This window comes from Mobula hypostoma, chromosome 23, assembly GCF_963921235.1.
Source record: "Mobula hypostoma chromosome 23, sMobHyp1.1, whole genome shotgun sequence".
NCBI classification, from domain to species: Eukaryota; Metazoa; Chordata; class Chondrichthyes; order Myliobatiformes; family Myliobatidae; genus Mobula; species Mobula hypostoma.
In genome coordinates this window covers 40818654-40837061 of record NC_086119.1, presented here as the reverse complement: position 1 = coordinate 40837061, position 18408 = coordinate 40818654, and the positions used below count along the sequence as shown (strand labels likewise).

Here is an 18408-nt window from a genome sequence, read left to right as displayed (position 1 = left end):
CCATCCTTTAGCCAAGATTCAGAGATGGCCACAATGTCCTACCTGCCAATCTGTAGCTGAATTTCAAGATCGTCCATTTTGGTCAATGTTTGCAATGTACTTGTATACTGGTGTTCAAATAAATTATATTTGTGATGAAGTGTGATTGTGCTTGTTCACCAACAAAAGGCATTTAATCCTATATTTATTTATTTTATTTGTGGAATCTGTGCGGAATCGGCCCTTCCAGACTTTCAAGCCTAAGCACCCAGCAACCCCACCAACCCGATTTAAGCCTAATCTAATCGTAGGACAATTTACAATGACTGATTAATCTACACGGTGCGTCTTTGAAATGTGGGAGGAAAGCAGAGGACCCAGAAACCCCCACGTTCCATGGGGAGGATGTACAGAGAACACCAGGACTGAACACCGAACTCCAGTGCCCCGAGCAGTAATAGTGTCGCGCTAAACGCAAAGGCTACTGTGGTGCCCCAAATATTACACATCACACTGATCAATATCAACCCTCTATCGCCTTTTCAACTGTAAAATCAATTTCCAGTTATACTTACCTTCCTTTTTCCAGACAAGAGCTTGCTTTTAGTGCCTGGGGTCTAAAAGCTGCAGCATAATGATTGAAGCTTCCCTGGAGTGTGTGGTCACTTAATGAAAACTCAGAAAGGTGACCGTTGTGTCCGGCCCAGATTCCTGACCAGCCGTCGTGTACGTCCAACCCCACCTTGCACTACGAAGGGACCGTACAGAGGACAACAGAAGGAAGCCATGGCAACCTTTCTCACATTTTCTTTGGCCAGTTGTAAGGATTGTTTTAAGCTTCAGCTCCTTTACCCGGGCTGATCTGTGAAATGATGCATGGTTACGTAAGGAACCACAGACTCCCAATAGCACGGAAACTTGTACATTGGTCCACCAAGTCCACTCCAACTATCAACATTAGTCTCTTTGTGCTCCTGCAATTCTCAACAACTCTTTGCCCACCCACCTCTGTGACAAAAGGATTGTAGCAGTCTCCTAAGTACTAGGGACACTATACTGTGGTCAATGAACCTACTACCTTGATGTACTTGGGAAGAAAGACTGTCTTTGAAGGAAACCAGTACACTCCGAGGAATCTCACACGGTCACAGAGAATGTGTGAAATCCACAGAAAGTACATCCAAGATCAGGGTTAGATCCAGGTCACCAGCTGTGAGTTAGAAGCTTGGACAGGGTCAGAGTTAAATCCAGGTCACTCAGCTGTGAGTTAGAAGCTTGGACAGGGTCAGGGTTAAATCCAGGTCACTCCAGCTGTGAGATAGAAGCTTGGACAGGGTCAGAGTTAAATCCAGGTCACCAGCTGTGAGTTAGAAGCTTGGACAGGGTCAGGGTTAAATCCAGGTCACTCCAGCTGTGAGATAGAAGCTTGGACAGGGTCAGGGTTAAATCCAGGTCACTCCAGCTGTGAGATAGAAGCTTGGACAGGGTCAGGGTTAAATCCATGTCACTCCAGCTGTGAGTTAGAAGCTTGGACAGGGTCAGGGTTAAATCCAGGTCACTCTAGCTGTGAGATAGAAGCTTGGACAGGGTCAGGGTTAAATCCAGGTCACTCCAGCTGTGAGATAGAAGCTTGGACAGTTATATCACTAACGGGTGTGGGGGTGGGGGTGGGGGGGGGGTCCCATGTGCCTGTCCAGTACTGCCAAGAGGACAGAAGTCGGAAATAAATTATAGAAGTATATTTTACCTTTCATTATCCTGGATATCTTAAGGTTTTTTGATTTGAGTTTTTAATTAAATTTTGGGCCTGTACCCACTGGAGTTTAGAAGAATGAGAGGGAATCTCATTGAAATGTATCAAATATTGAAAGGACTGAATAGTGGATGTCAAGAGAATGTTTCCCATCGTGGGTGAGTCTAGGACCAGAGGGCACAGCCTTAAAACAGAGATGAGAAGGAATTTCTTTATCCAGAGGGTGGTGAATCTGTGGAAGTCGTTGCCAAGATGGCTGCGAAGACCAAGTCATTGAGCATATTTGAAATGGAGGTTGATAGGTTCTTGCTTAGTCAGGGTGTCAAAGGTTACGGGGAGCAGACAGGAGAATGGGGTTGAGAGGGATAATAAATCAGCCATGGTGGAATGGCAAGCAGCCTTGATGGGCTGGATGGCCTAATTCTGCTCCTATGTCTTCTGGCTTTATGGAAAGGTGATTGGAAACCAAACTGCTTGAGATGTGAAATAAAGCAGAAACACCACAGGTAGATTCTAAAGGAGCTTAAGGGTCCATGTATTTTTGGATTGCCAACTTTGGTTTACTTTACCGAACTTTAACATGACTGACTGCCTCAATATCCCTGTCAATCCAACCATCTTGTATCCCTTCTTGAATGTTTTGATGTTAATATCCCCAGTGATTACTTCTGTGCATCCACCACTGCAGTGTCCCGGCGACTGGCGATTATTCCTTCATTGTGGACACCTGTGATGTAAGCCTGAAGATTTGGAAGTTCCAGAGATGTAAATTGTAACTTGACTTGTATATCTGTATTTCTGTAGAGAGGCAGGAAGGTTATCAAACATTACAGCGGGGTATGTGTGCTGAGGGTTGCAAATGGCTTTCAATTCAGATAAGTGCAAGGTGTTGCATTTTGGGAAGTGAAACAAGGGATAGGATGTACAGTGAATGATCAGGCCCTGGGGAATGTTGGGGAACAGAAGGGCCAAGGAGTACAAGTATATAGTTTGCTGAAAGCAGTGTCACAGATAGACATGGTGGTAAAGAATGCGCCTGACGTGCTGGCCTTCATTAGTCGGGTGTTGAATATCATACACAGTGCTACAAGTTCTGCCCTTAGTGAGGAAGCACTTGGAGTTTTGGGCATGATTCAAAGTGTTTGTATGTCACCATATACTGCTTTGAGTTCATTTTCTTTCAGGCATTTACAGGAAAATAAATAAATACAATAGAATTTATGAAAAACTGTACATAAGCAAAGATTGAACAACCAACTAATGTGCAGAAAAGGGCAAATCATGCAATTAATACAAATAAAAATAAATAATACAAACACGAGTTGTAGAGTTCTTGAACTGTAGATTGTCTGTAGGTTGTGGTCACGAGATCCTGCAGGTACTGGAAATCCAGAGCAACTTGCTCACAATGCTAGAGTCGGTTCATTGTTAAGCTGAGGGAAGTTATCCACACTGATTCCAGAGCCTGATGGTTGTAGGATAATAACTGTTCCTGAACCTGGTTGCGTTAGACCTAAGGCTCCTGTACCTCCTGCTCGATGGTAGTAGTGAGATTTTGGAAGTCCTGTTTTGGGAAGGACATTGTTAAGCTGAAAAAAGTGCAGAGAAGATTTGAGGATGCTGCCAGAGCTCGAAGGCCTGCGTTATAGGGAGAGGTTGGCTAGGCTAGAACTATTTCTTGGAACAGAGGAGATTGAGCAGTGACTTTAGAGATGTATAAAATCATGAGGGGTGGGTGTACAGAGTCCTCTGCCCAGGGCACCAGTTGAGGGTGAGATGTGAAGGAGATTCACTGTCACACACACAATGGTGCATGTATGGAGTGAGCTACTGATTGTAACGGGCACAATAACAACATTCAGAAGACATCTGGATAATTACATGGAAGAGCTTAGAGCGATTTGGCCCAAATGCTGGCAAATGGGACCAATTTGGTGGGGGCACCGCGATTGGCATGGGTGGTAGTGCCTGCAGTCTTTGTACTGTGACTCTGACTCTGATCTGCTCTACATGGATGGTAGTGCCAGTCTCCATACTGTATACTCTGACCCTGACCCTGATCTGCTCTACATGGGTGGTAGTGCCAGTCTCCGTACTGTACTCTGACCCTGACCCTGATGTGCTCTACATGAGTGGAGGGGCCTGTCACCATACTGTATACTCTGACCCTGACCCTGATGTGCTCTACATGGGTGGAAAGACCGGTCTCCGTACTGTACTCTGACCCTGACCCTGATCTATCTTACATGGGTGGAGGGGCCTGTCTCCATACTGTATACTCTGATCTTGACCCTGATCTATCTTACATGGGTGGAGGGGCCTGTCTCCACACTGTATACTCTGACCCTGACTCCGATCTGCTCTACACTGATGTGTTTTTTTTCCCTCTCTGGGAATTTTGAATCCGACACAGATTGTGTTGCACCTTAACAGTTCCCATTTGATTGGAGTGGAGGTTTTGTATTGTTAACTAATACAGCAGGTAAAACCCAACAGGAAGGGTGGGGGTGGGGGATAAAAGATTTGGGTGTTGGGAATCTAAAGCAGTCATTGACAGCACTAAATGTGGAGATTAAAATGGCTCCATTCTCATTTGCTGGATTAACATCACGTAATTATCAGGAACCATTTCTAATGTACTATTTAATAGGTCAGTACGAGCTAATCAGATTTCCTTGGTTAAGGGAGTATCTGAATCCTACAGGAAATAAATGCTGATCTTTTCTTCATTGTTCAGCACCGGTAACTGATGCCAAATAGTGTCACTGAATGTGGAGTCAATGTCAATATCGAAGCTTCGTTACTACACTTCAATGAGAGGTTTCCAGCTAATGTCCTGTATTGATTGAAATTCAGATGTTGGCTATTGGACATGATTGCTTTTGGGAGGAATGCCTGAGAAATGTCTCTGCTGAATCCAGCCTTTATCGGCTCAGGAAAAGCGATTTGGCTGTTAGAAATCAGGGCTGAGGTAAGCCGTACATCTTCAGCAAAAGTATAATAAGCCCTTATTTATAAATAATACATTTGCTTAACTTTTATCAACATAGTGCCAGCCTAGGTTACAATGTTTGAAAAGCCAGTGGCAAGATCTTAAACTGTAGAACAAAATACCTTAGACACTAAAAACAATTTTAAAAAATCCTGGATCTCTAAATGTGAAATAGAACACAGAACACATCTGGTCAGGCAGCATGTGTGGTGTGAAGAAACTGAGTTCTGATCCGGACTTTTGTATACCCAAAGTCTGGAACGCAACTCAGGATGAATTCAGTAGGTTGAAGATAATGGGAACTGGTTCTGCTGCTCCCGTATTACCAGCGTTTATATGACAAGTCGTCTATAGTCTAGTACACAGTAGGAAACCATTACAGTGAGCTCAGCTTCACGACTACACTCTCTAGTCCGGTGAGACCTTCTGTGATAAACTGATGCAGTGAATTCCTATCTACGACACTGAACAATATCACTTAAACCTCCGTCTGTGATCATCATGTGAAGCTGTATGCAATGTGTAGTCTGTAGATGGAGAAAGGGTGAAGAGGAGATTTATCAGGATGCTGCCTGGTTGGAGAGCATGTCATGAGGAAAAGGTTGAGCGAGCTAAAGCTTTTCTCTTTGGAGCGAAGGAGGATGAGAGGTGACTTGTAGAGGTGTAGAAGATCAGAAAGAATCGGGTTTAATATGACTGGCTTATGTCGTGAAATGGGTTATCTTTACAGCAGCAGTACAGTGTGTGCGTTCTCTTAGTATCTTCCTCACCTATAGCATGTTGTTTCTCATCCTCCTTTGCCCCAAAGAGAAAAGCCGTAGCTCACTCAACCATTCCTCGCAAGACATGCTGTCTAATCCAGTCAGCCCCCCGGTAAATCTCCACTGCACCCTCTCTAGGGCTTCCATATCTTTCCAATAATGAGGTGACCAGAACTGAGCACAGTTCTCCAAGTGTGGTCTAGCCAGAGTTTTATAGGACTGCATCATGACCTTGCTGCTGCTGCACTCAATCCCCTGACTAACGAAGACCAACACACCATACACCTTCTCTACCACCCTATCAGTGTGTAGCAATTTTGGGGGATCAGTTAACTTGGACCACAAGATCCCTCTGTTCTTCCAGTCTGCTAAGAATCTGCCATCAACCTTGTACTCTCCCTTCAAAGCACAAAGAGCAGGTGTCCCAGATCGCCACTAGTCACAGATCTCCAGGCAGAATGTGCTCTATCTGCTACCACCCTTTGCCTTCTGTGGGCAAGGCAATTCCGAATCCATGCAGCCAATTCCATGGATTCCATGCCTCAGTACTTCCTGGATGAGCCTTCCATGGGAAACCTTGTCTAGCACTTTAATAAAATCCATATAGCCCACATCTGCCACTCTACTTTCCATCAGTTTGTTCTTCACTTTCAGGGAAAAGTCAGTCAGCCACTTAAGGCACAACCTGTCCCTAACAAAGCCATGCTCACTGTCCCTAATAAGACCATGCTTTTCCAAATGTTTGTAAACCCCGTTCCTAAGAATCCTCTCCATTAGTTTGCCCACCACTGACATAGGACTCACTGGCCTATAATTCCCTGGATTATCCCTATTACATTTCTTAAACAAAGAACAGTATTTGTTCTCCTCCAATCCTCTGGTATTTCTCCTGTGACCAGTGAGGACACAAAGATCTCTGTCAAAACCCCAGCAATCTCTTCCCTCACTAAGAATACTTCATTCTGTATTATTTTAGCCCTTTTTTTCCGGTCAGTCAGTGATGCTTCGTGGGGTTCATCAGAGACCCCATGGACTAGTGGCTCAAACATGATTATCTCTGAATCTAAGATGGAATTAATTTTGGTGAAGCTCCTGTCCCTTTGCCGGATTTATGAGGTTATTATCTTTATTTCACCTAACTTGCTCTGTGATCTATTTGCCATTGTGCAGGTTAGAAGGAGCTCCCAGATTCAGCATAAGTAATTATCCTGCCTTCCTTACATGTGTTAGAAGCCAAAATTACACATGTTTAACACACACTCTGGTTTGTATACTTCCACCAATTTACCATATGGGATAAAGTTGGCCCCTGAAATCTTTTCCTTTGCCATGTGTGGAAAGCTGAAAGGAATCCTGAGGAGTTTAAACAACCGGGATATCCTTGTTGCCACAGAGATGGAAAGCAGCGCTTGACAGTGTCGGATGAGGTACTTGACAGGTTACAGAACCACAATGTCCAGCCGTAGTGTAACAAGTGCATTTATGCAATCTGCAGTTGTCAGTTTGATTTTCTGAACCGGTGTGAATGGCTGAGACCTGTCTAGAGAAAACTGCAAGAGATCTGACTGCTAATGCCATGTTTTGCTCTTCCGGGGATGCTGCAGTATTGCTCAATTTTTATCAGGTTTGGCCAATATTTACAGTCCTCTATGTAAGTTATTGTAGAGAGTGGAGGCCTGGAGTGCATGAGAGTTATGTCGAGCAAACAGGTAAATCCTGTTGTGGTGCATCATGACAAACAGAAACCAGATTGACCCGCGGAACCCCTCAAGTATGAAATGTTATTCACTGTTTGACAGAGGTTCTGGCCGTCAGTTTTGGGATCGCTCGCTTTTGGAAATTTCTCGATACTAGTTGTTTCACTCTGATCCTTCACCTTTAAAACTACTTTGAGCCGGAGTACAAATGTTACAGCAGACATCCAATCATGTGGGGGTGTGAAGACCCTTGCGGTGAAAGCTGCTTTGGCTGTTGGTGAGTCAGGGTGCCAGAATGCCGTCTGGCGCATTGACACTGAAGGTGCTACAGGGGTATTCGGCACATAGGAGGTGTTCATATGAAGGTAATTGATCAAGATCTTCAATGTCCTGGTCTATGTATGAGGAATGGAGGCTATGATTGTGTACAGCTATGGTCTAAACATGTACCCATCTCTTTTCGAGAGGATGTATGTTGACTATTTTCAGTTATTACAGGACCGTTTGTTGTGCCTGTTGGTGGTAATGCTTCCAATCTCTGACAAGCCATTGCAGTTAAGCACCTCCTATGGCATGGATTGTAGACCCAAAGTCTATGTTTTGTGTGATATATGCCCTCCCACATTACTGGATTCTTATAATGGTCTACAGTTCAGGCTGGTACAATTTCGCTCAAAAGGAGTCTGACGTGCTGTAATATCCTCATATCATTGTAGGAGTGATGGGAAGGCAGAGCATTCCGTCCTTTGAAGGAAACATGGAAATGTGGTCATTGGATAAAGGGTCCATGTCATCCCTGAATTATTAGCTGCCGTTGTTTATAGATGGGACAAACTCCACACTGCACAGTTGACTATTCCAGGGTTATGAACGTGTCTAACATTGCTGCAGTGTAACTTGAGGAGTGGGGGGCGGGGAGGAACCAGTGAAGGAAAAGAAGAGTTGAAACTGGTACAGGTTACAAGGTGATGGAGAATTGGCCTTTGACCATCAAGCAATGGAGGATTGTCAAGGTGGCATTGTGAGAAGATTGCAGAAGTCCCTGGATTTTAGATGTCAAAATCTTTATTGATACATGTCTATGATATCAAAGAGTTGGTAATCAAGCAGGTGATGTACAGATTGTGTTATGCGATTGGTTCTGTGATGCAGCTATTCTTGGCCAGGGCATGGGTCAGAAGGCAGCTGAAAACTAAGTTCAGGGTAAATTTATTATCATATACAACCCTGAGATTCAATTTCTTGCAGGCATTCACAGTAAATACAAAGAAACATAGAAACATAGAAAATAGGTGCAGGAGTAGGCCATTCAGCCCTTCGAGCCTGCACCGCCATTTATTATGATCATGGCTGATCATCCAACTCAGAACCCCGCCCCAGCCTTCCCTCCATATCCCCTGATCCCCGTAGCCACAAGGGCCATATCTAACTCCCTCTTAAATATAGCCAATGAACTGGCCTCAACTGTTTCCTGTGGCAGAGAATTCCACAGATTCACCACTCTCTGTGTGAAGAAGTTTTTCCTAATCTCGGTCCTAAAAGGCTTCCCCTTTATCCTCAAACTGTGACCCCTCGTTCTGGACTTCCCCAACATTGGGAACAATCTTCCTGCATCTAGCCTGTCCAATCCCTTTAGGATTTTATACGTTTCAATCAGATCCCCCCTCAATCTTCTAAATTCCAATGAGTACAAGCCCAGTTCATCCAGTCTTCCTTCATATGAAAGTCCTGCCATCCCAGGAATCAATCTGGTGAACCTCCTTTGTACTCCCCCTATGGCAAGGATGTCTTTCCTCAGATTAGGGGACCAAAACTGCACGCAATACTCCAGGTGTGGTCTCACCAAGGCCTTGTACAACTGCAGTAGTACCTCCCTGCTCCTGTACTCGAATCCTCTCGCTATAAATGCCAGCATACCATTCGCCTTTTTCACCACCTGCTGTACCTGCATGCCCACTTTCAATGACTGGTGTATAATGACACCCAAGTCTCGTTGCACCTCCCCTTTTCCTAATCGGCCACCATTCAGATAATAATCTGTTTTCCTATTTTTGCCACCAAAGTGGATAACTTCACATTTATCCACATTAAATTGCATCTGCCATGAATTTGCCCACTCACCCAACCTATCCAAGTCACTCTGCATCCTCTTAGCATCCTCCTCACAGCTAACACTGCCACCCAGCTTCGTGTCATCTGCAAACTTGGAGATGCTGCATTTAATTCCCTCATCCAAGTCATTAATATATATTGTAAACAACTGGGGTCCCAGCACTGAGCCTTGCGGTACCCCACTAGTCACCGCCTGCCATTCTGAAAAGGTCCCGTTTATTCCCACTCTTTGCTTCCTGTCTGCTAACCAATTCTCCATCCACATCAATACCTTACCCCCAATACCACATCTCCTGTGTCGGACCTTGTCAAAAGCCTTTTGAAAATCCAAATATACCACATCCACTGGTTCTCCCCTATCCACTCTACTAGTTACATACTCAAAAAATTCTATGAGATTCGTCAGACATGATTTTCCTTTCACAAATCCATGCTGACTTTGTCCGATGATTTCACCGCTTTCCAAATGTGCTGTTATCACATCTTTGGTAACTGACTCCAGCAGTTTCCCCACCACTGACGTTAGGCTAACCGGTCTATAATTCCCTGGTTTCTCTCTCCCTCCTTTTTTAAAAAGTGAGGTTACATTAGCCACCCTCCAATCCTCAGGAACTAGTCCAGAATCTAACGAGTTTTGAAAAATTATCGCTAATGCATCCACTATTTCTTGGGCTACTTCCTTAAGCACTCTAGGATGCAGACCATCTGGCCCTGGGGATTTATCTGCCTTCAATCCCTTCAATTTACCTAACACCACTTCCCTACTAACAAGTATTTCGCTCAGTTCCTCCATCTCACTGGACCCTCTGTCCCCTACTATTTCTGGAAGATTATTTATGTCCCCCTTAGTGAAGACAGAACCAAAGTAATTATTCAATTGGTCTGCCATGTCCTTACTCCCCATAATCAATTCACCGAATCATAATCAATCAAACGAAATAGAATCGATGAAAATCTACACGCAAGCAAAGATGGATAAACAACCAATGTGCCAATGACAACAAGTTATGCAAATACAAAAGGAAAAATAAAATAAATAATATTGAGAACATGAATTAGAGTCCTTGAAAGTGAGTGGAAAGTGAGTTCAGTGTTGGGGTAAGTGAAGTTATCCACTCTAATTCAAGAGCCTGATGGTTGAAGGGTGAACCTGGTGTGTGAAACCTAAGGCTCCTGAACCTCCTTCCTGATGACAACAGCAAGAAGAGAGCATGGCCTGGATGGTAGGGGTCCTTGGTGCTTTCTTGTGGCAATGCACCTTCTAGGTGTGCTTGGTGGCCTTACCTGTGATGGGCAGGTGAGGTGATACACAGCCTGTTGGAGGAGGTAATCCATCAGAATTAGGGGCCTCTGCTTGGACACTAAAGGGAGAACAAAAACATTTTAGTTGGGATCTCAGAGATTTTAAAAAAACTGATCATTTAAATTCATAGTTAAAAGTTGTATTTTGTATGTAAACATCACTTCATAGTGTATGTAAAATGTTTGCAATTGTGTTTTAATTTTAGAGTTGAGTACCATGTGTATGATTTGTTGTATTTTGAAATAGCAGACATCGCTGTTAGTAGGTGGTGACTATTTTCTGTAAAGAATCTTTCCTCTGTAGCTCGATCATTATTACTTGTCTCACTGATCAGTAAAAGATCCCACAGCACTACATTCAGCTCAATATCAAAATCCCAGTGTGGGTGTGAAGGCTTTAATTGACTCCTTATTCACAGCCTCTTGTGGAAGCTCTTGATCTGTTACTGTGATTGTCATCTCTAACAACTAATTTAATAATTGAGACTTTGTGATATCATTGTGGCATTTTATGCATTCCAGTACAGTTTTAGTCTCCTTATCCGAAATCCCAAAATCTGAAAACCTCCAAAATCCAAATTCTTTTGGAGCACTGGCATGATGTCACAAATGAAAAATTCAACAAGGTGTTGGGAAGGTTCCCAGGTGGTGCGTAGGTCTCTGTATCACAGACGGTTCTGAGGAGTGACCTCACACATGTAATGAACTGGAGTTAATGAAAAATAGAGAAACACTGTATAAAGTGAAAAATGAAGATCTTGAGCATGTATTGACAGAGTGGATTTGTCAGCATCAGAGTGAACACATTCCACTTAACGGTATGTTCATTATGAAACTCGCAAAGATCTACTATGATGAACTGAAAATGGAAAGTAATTGTAAATATTTATCAGGCCGGTTGTGGAAATTTAAGAAAAGGCACAGCATTAAATTTTGAAGAACAAGTGTTTGCTAATCATGAAACAGCAGGTAAATTAATTTTTCTCTCTGTCCCCCCCCCTCTTCTTCTATGCCCCACTCAGGCCTATCACCTCCCCCTGCTGCCCTTACTCTTTCACTTTCTCTTATAGTCCACTCTTATATCAATTCTTCCCTCTCCAGCTTTTACCTGTCTTCACCTATCACCCTTCTAGCTATCCATTTTCTCCTCTTCCACCCCCCCCCAACCTTTTTATTCTGGTGTCTTCCCACTCCCTTTCCAGTCCTGAAGAAAGTCTGAACCCGAAACGTTGACTGTTTGTTCATTTCTATGGACACTGCCTGACCTGCGCAATTCCTCCAGCATTTTGTGTGTGTTGCAGAAAAATTCGTTGATGAGTTTGTGAAGATCATCGCTGCTGAACACCAGAACAAGTCTACAAAACTGATTGTTTTTATACCTTCTGTAAAATCTGAAAAAACTAAAATACAATTACAGTGTACTGTAACCTTTTAATCAAAACACGGCATCGTAGGTGGAGACTGAAAGCCTGTGTTGTTTGTTGTTGTTCAACAAAGGGTGACTGCTACCTTTAGAGATATAAACCAGGAGAGCTAAGAATAAATGTGAAAAACTCCCCTGTGTGGCATTGTCTGGATGCCCTATTGATCAAATGTCTAGCAGGAAATTGATTGCTCTGCGAGCTCCTTTACCTGACATTCCCTTTGTCTCCCCTTTTGGGAGCAGGCTATTAATACATTTGGAAACCCGGGCTGTGACTTTGTCATTAAAAAGTGATTGATAAGGCCGAGCTCTTGAACATGGAGCTGGTGGTTTACTGGTGAACAATGACACTGAATAATGACTGTTTCAATGTGGAACCATTTTTGGGTGGGAGTTGATTGCCATGGAAAATGACAGTGAAAACACAGAGCTGCTGCATTGATATTTCAGTTTGATTGGCATTTCGTTCATTGTCCTCATTGATTTCCTGTTGTAGACAACCGCTCTGAAGTGTTTTGCTTGGAGCTGTGGAAGAGTTGTCTCCACCTGTTGGCAGGGTGTAGATCATAGAGTCATAGAACAATACAGCACAGAAACCGGTCCTCCGGCCTATCTAGTCTGTGCTGAACCATTTAAACTGCCGACTCCCATTCACCTGCATTGGGACCATCGCCCACCATCCATGTACCTATCCAAACTTCTCTCAAACGTTGAATCGAGCTCTCATGCACCACTTGCACTGGCAGCTCGTTCCACACTCTCATGACTCAGTTTACTGACGCACAGATGAACCGTGAATGACTCTCCATGTCGCTCTTTAATAGTGTCCAGAGGTCAAACAGCAAACTAATACAAAACAGAAGCGGCTACTAAAGCCACAAAATGTGTCCCTTTTAAACAGATCAAAAGTTTCTCATTCTCCAGCTATACTCTTCCTCATTTTTAAGAACATTACCAATTACTGCTGAAATTGAGATTTCAGTTTATTAATATTTGGGTTCTGGACATTGTTGGCATTGATTGTCTATCACCAATTGCCCATGAAAAGCTGCAGTCCTGTGTTGGGGGTACTTCTGGAGAAGGAGTAGACCCAGTGATGATGAAGGGATAGCAATACATTTCCATGGCTATGGTGGGCTACTTGGGGAAAGTTGTGGTTATTGTGTTCCATCGCATCTGCTGCCCGTGACTCCCTCAGTAATAGATGTCGGTCTGGGCCGGTGTGGGCAGTGGTCTGGGCCGGTGTGGGCGGTGCTCTGGGCCGGTGTGGGTGGTGCTCTGGGCCGGTGTGGGCGATGGTCTGGGCCGGTGTGGGCAGTAGTCTGGGCCGGTGGGCGGTGGTCTGGGCCGGTGTGGGCGGTGGTCTGGGCCGGTGTGGGCAGTGGTCTGGGCCGGTGTGGGCGGTGCTCTGGGCCGGTGTGGGCAGTGGTCTGGGCCGGTGTGGGCGGTGGTCTGGGACGGTGTGGGCGGTGCTCTGGGCCGGTGTGGGTGGTGGTCTGGGCTGGTGTGGGCAGTGGTCTGGGCCGGTGTGGGCGGTGCTCTGGGCCGGTGTGGGTGGTGGTCTGGGCCGGTGTGGGCAGTGGTCTGGGCCGGTGTGGGCAGTGGTCTGGGCCGGTGTGGGCGGTGGTCTGGGCTGGTGTGGGCAGTGGTCTGGGCCGGTGTGGGCGGTGCTCTGGGCCGGTGTGGGTGGTGCTCTGGGCCGGTGTGGGCGATGGTCTGGGCCGGTGTGGGCAGTGGTCTGGGCCGGTGTGGGCGGTGCTCTGGGCCGGTGTGGGCAGTGGTCTGGGCAGGTCTGGGCGGTGCTCTGGGCCGGTGTGGGCGGTGGTCTGGGACGGTGTGGGCGGTGGTCTGGGCTGGTGACTGTAATGTTTATTTTATTGTCTGCCAGTGGTGGAATGAGTGAATATTTGGGGTAGTTGATTGGGCGCCAGTCGAATGTGCTGTTTGGTTATGTGTGGTGATGGCCTGCCTGGGAGTGGCACTCATCCACTCATTCTGTGATGCTCCTGACTCGTGCCCTAGTAAATATTGGAAAGGTTTTCAGGCAAGTCCCTTTTTGCAGCCGTGGCATTTTTGTCGCTGGTCCAGTTGAGCTTCTAATCAATAGTGTTGATGGTGGAGCACTTGGTGTTGGCAGTACCATTGAATGGCAGGGATTTGTTGCTCTAGTTACTGCCTGGCACTGGCATGATGCCAGTGTTCCATCCCATTCATAATATTGGCTAGGTATTTCAGCAGGCTGAAAGTACGCTGGCTGGTTGGTAGTGGTTTTGTTATTGTCACATACAGTGAAAAGGCTGCCTTGCTTACTGTTCATACAGATCTAATCCCACAGCTCATGTTTGTATGTTGTCCAATGAAAGTAATGGTGACACAGAAATGAAACCAGCATTTGACTGAGTGTGGCATCGATAAGCACTGTCAAATGGAAGTTGACGTCAGGGGAAAAGTGATTCCTCAATCTGGTTGGTGACCAATTATCGCAACTCCAGGACATTGCTACAGGAGTCCCTCAGGGCAAAGTCCCTGGCTAACCATCTTCAACGCTTCAAAGTCAGAAGTATAGACTCTACTGAGACACACAACGTTCAGTTCCGCCTGCTGTTCCTCATCAAGGCCTTTGCTGTGAATCAACAGAACTGCTTCAGGCCCCTGCTTTGGTCACTGGGAAGCTTTGTCTCATAATGACATTGCTTTCACTGGATAACAGGAGCAGAGCATTGCGTTACAGTTCGATGATGTGCACAGCAGAGGAAGAGAAGCTCAGAAGAGGGCTGAAGTTGAATGTACCAGGAATTTCATGTAGTTTGGATTAGTTTTTGGGAGCTGTGTGCTGGAAGGCAGAGTTTGGTGGATCAGCTACAGTACATGAAAGGTTTTGTCCAAAGAACAGAGTGATCGATTGCTTCTGGGATTACTGACATTGTCTCTCGAAAGCTCCCTGTGTGCCCTTGGGAAGGGTTTTAGCCAAGAATCTTGCATATTCATTTACTTTCCAATGAATGTTTAATGTATAAAAAGCAATAAGACCAAGAACGCATCCAGTGTCATTACCTGACAGGTCAGAAAGTGCTTTGTAACTTGGCTTTCAGATGAAAATCACCACTATAAAAATACCCTAAAGTAAAATGTTGAAAGGTGGCTTTCAGTGAGAAATGAACCATTAAGCAGCAGTAATAAAGGAATCTGCGTCAACAGACCTTGGGCCAGATTGGATTTTGATATTGAAATACATTCTAAATACTGTGGTATATTAACATTTCCAGTGGTTCATGTGTGGATGTGTTGGAGATTGGAATTCGTTAACGGAAAACAAGGACAGGTTAAAATGACATTTGGGATTAAGAGAGGGGTAATATTATCAAAGACTTTGATACTGAGTTTTTGTTAGTGGAGATGGGAATTTGATTTTAAAAGGACATAGCTTGTTTTTATTATATTTCAACCAATCAGTAAAGCAAACCTGCAATAACAAATTGCCAATGTTTGTATGTTCATGTTTCTCTATAATAAAATGTTTCACGGATCAGAGACTCCAGTTCAGTATTTTATGGAATGCCCAGTAGCATTTTTCAAGGAATCGATGTCACGTACCTACAGTTTAGATGGAAAAAGGGGTGGTGATGTACACAAGAGACTTTTAGTTAGTTTGTGTCAAATATTAATTGAAACAAACTGGGAAAATGTTGAATGAAGTTAAAGGGGACGTTTTCTAAACCGTGAAGTTAAACCATTTCAACTAATTCATATGAAAGATGGCCGAAGCACGTCAGTTGCTGTTGCCGGAAATCTGGGGTGTCCTGATTGCGTTTGGGATAGTCAAAGGGGTCACCATTTTGCCTTATGAAAGGTTTGAATACAAGCTTGAAATTAAAACTGAGAAATAAGATTTAAATAGAAAGGTAACCAAGTTGTGGAAAGAATTGCCAAGAAGACTGTCAGTGCACAACTGTTGAACTGAGATGCTTGGTTGTCTCTATACAGTGAAGGATCTGAGGGACGTGATCAGAAGGGAATGGGTTTGGATTAATCCATGAATGTAGAACTGGCTTGTTTTACTGACAGCTTTGTGTTCCTTCTGCACATTCACTTATTAGGGTATAGTAAATAATAAGCTGTCTAATAACTTAGAATACTGAAACTTGTTCTAGTTCCCACCCATGAGCCAGAGTTTGTGATATCTGTGGAGTGACGCCAGTTGAATACCATTTTTGCAGCTCTATGAGGACCGAGCCAAGCAGAAGTGAATTTAGATTATGTAAAATGTTTATAATTAATGTTTCATTTCTGATCTGTATGACTGCAGATTTCCATCCATTTGTTGAACAACTTCCATTGTATACCCTCACCATGGCTGAAACAAAACCTGACTGGGCTGTTAGAACCAGCAGAGCATCTGAAGACCAACCGGTAATTCTCCAGGATATTATTTTCATGACTTTCAAGAGGTCTGACTGGCCATTCAGCGAGGTAAAGGCAGGAGGAATTTGCTAGCTGTCTGAGAGAGTCACTCTGGGTCTGCCAGTGTCCTGCCACAGTGTGTAAATGTCGATCTCAGAACAGTAACTTGAAAGAACGTTACATGTTTCTCTCCCCATGAAGCATGAAGGTAACACAAAATCATTATTTCTCAGTTGTCCCTCAGTAGTGGGATGGAGCGGAGCCGGCCCATTCCCAGTCTCAGCTATGGGGCTCCAAGCTAGGGGGAGACATTTCACAGAGCATCGAACAGTACAGCTCAGTGTGGGTCCTGCAGCTGATTTTTTAACCTCATTTACGGCCAATTTAACCTTTCCTACATTGCCCACAACCCTCCATTTTTCTATCACCCACGTGCCTATCTATATGTCTCTCAGATGTTCCTAAAGAATCAGCCTCAACCCCCACTCTCACAGTGCATTCCAAGCACTTAGCATTCTGTTTAAAACAAAATCACTTTTACGGGTCCCCTGAACTTTCCTTCACTCACCGTAAAAGGAAGTAGATTGGGGATCCTGAACTACCCAGAAGCCTGTAGTCAAGCATTGTTTGGCAGAAGCAGTTTTGGCTTGGGCTGGGCCCTGATGTTTTTCAGGGATAAACAGCAAATTTGTGCATGTACCAGGTCAAGTGTGGACAGTGTGCCATTGGGAGACAATATGGCCCCACAAGTCTTCCCCTTCTGAAATGGTGCAAGATTGAGGGTGAAACGATATGGGGGGATAGATATGTGTCTTTGGTCTGACTTGTATTGTGACTATGTACAAGTGATGTTCCATTAATTCTGTTTTCAGGGTCCCTTCCACTACATGTCCCTGAGGATGCAGGATGTGACTGGTGATGGTGGTGTGTTGAAAGAAGTTTTGCGGCCTGGCTCGGGCAGTGTAATTCCATCTACCGCATCGGTCTCTGGTAGGATCAGTCACTGAGTTTCCTGAACTCTGTGTTTCGAGACTGGGGCGATTACTCTGGATGGGCTCAGTGAACTGGGAGGCTCTGCTTGGAAATGAGGGGCTTCCCATCTGCCTTTAGTTATAGTTCCCCTTTCCCCAGCTGCGATCATTCAATCATAAGGTGACATGACTGAGGAAAGGGTCTCTAGTTTCAGCCTGGTCCCAGTAAATGTCTGGACGACAGTCAGACTGTTTGAGCCAGCGGTTCCCATGATAGAGCAAGAATTCTGTACTCATAGAAACATAGAAAACCTGCAGCACAATACAGACCAAAGCTGTGCCGAACATGTACTTACCTTAGAAATTACCTAGGGTTACCCATAGCCCTCTATTTTTCTAAGCTCCATGTACCTATCCAGGAGTCCCTTAAAAGACTCTATCGTATCCACCTCCACCACCATCGCCAGCAGCCCATTCCATGCACTCACCACTCTCTGCATAAAAAAAACAAACAAACAAACTTGCCCCTGACATCTCCTCTATACCTACTTTCCAGCACCTTAAAACTGTGCTCTCGCGTATTAGCCATTTCAGCCTTGGGAAAAAGCCTCTGACTATCCACACGATCAATGCCTCCCATCATCTTGTACACCTCAATCAGGTCACCTCTCATCGTCCATTTCTCCAAGGAAAAAAGGCCGAGTTCACTCAACCTATTCTCATAAGGCATGCTCCCCAATCCATGCAACATCCTTGTAAGTTTCCTCTGCATCCTTTCTATGCTGTCCATATCCTTCCTATAGCGACGCGACCAGAACTGAGCACAGTACTCCAAGTGGAGTCTGACCAGGGTCCTATATAGCTGCAACACTACCCCTCGGCTCCTAAACTCATATGCCTTCTTAACCACTGAGTCAACCTGCGCAGCAGCTTTGAGTATCCTATGCATTCGGACCCCAAGATCCCTCTGATCCTTCACATTGCCAAGAGTCATACTGTTAACACTATATTCTGCCA

General features: G+C 44.7%; 1 protein-coding gene across 3 annotated transcripts in view; it reads left to right on the top strand.

The window, feature by feature from the left end:
- The window catches only part of fkbp6 (FKBP prolyl isomerase 6), a 95158-nt gene that overhangs the window by 14734 nt on the left and 62016 nt on the right, over positions 1-18408 (top strand). For all 3 annotated transcript variants that reach the window (XM_063031115.1, XM_063031117.1, XM_063031116.1), the window contains exons 2-3: positions 16326-16429; positions 17293-17410. In XM_063031115.1, coding sequence (XP_062887185.1) covers positions 16326-16429; positions 17293-17410 — 222 coding nt within the window. The remainder of the gene's footprint in view (positions 1-16325; positions 16430-17292; positions 17411-18408) is intronic.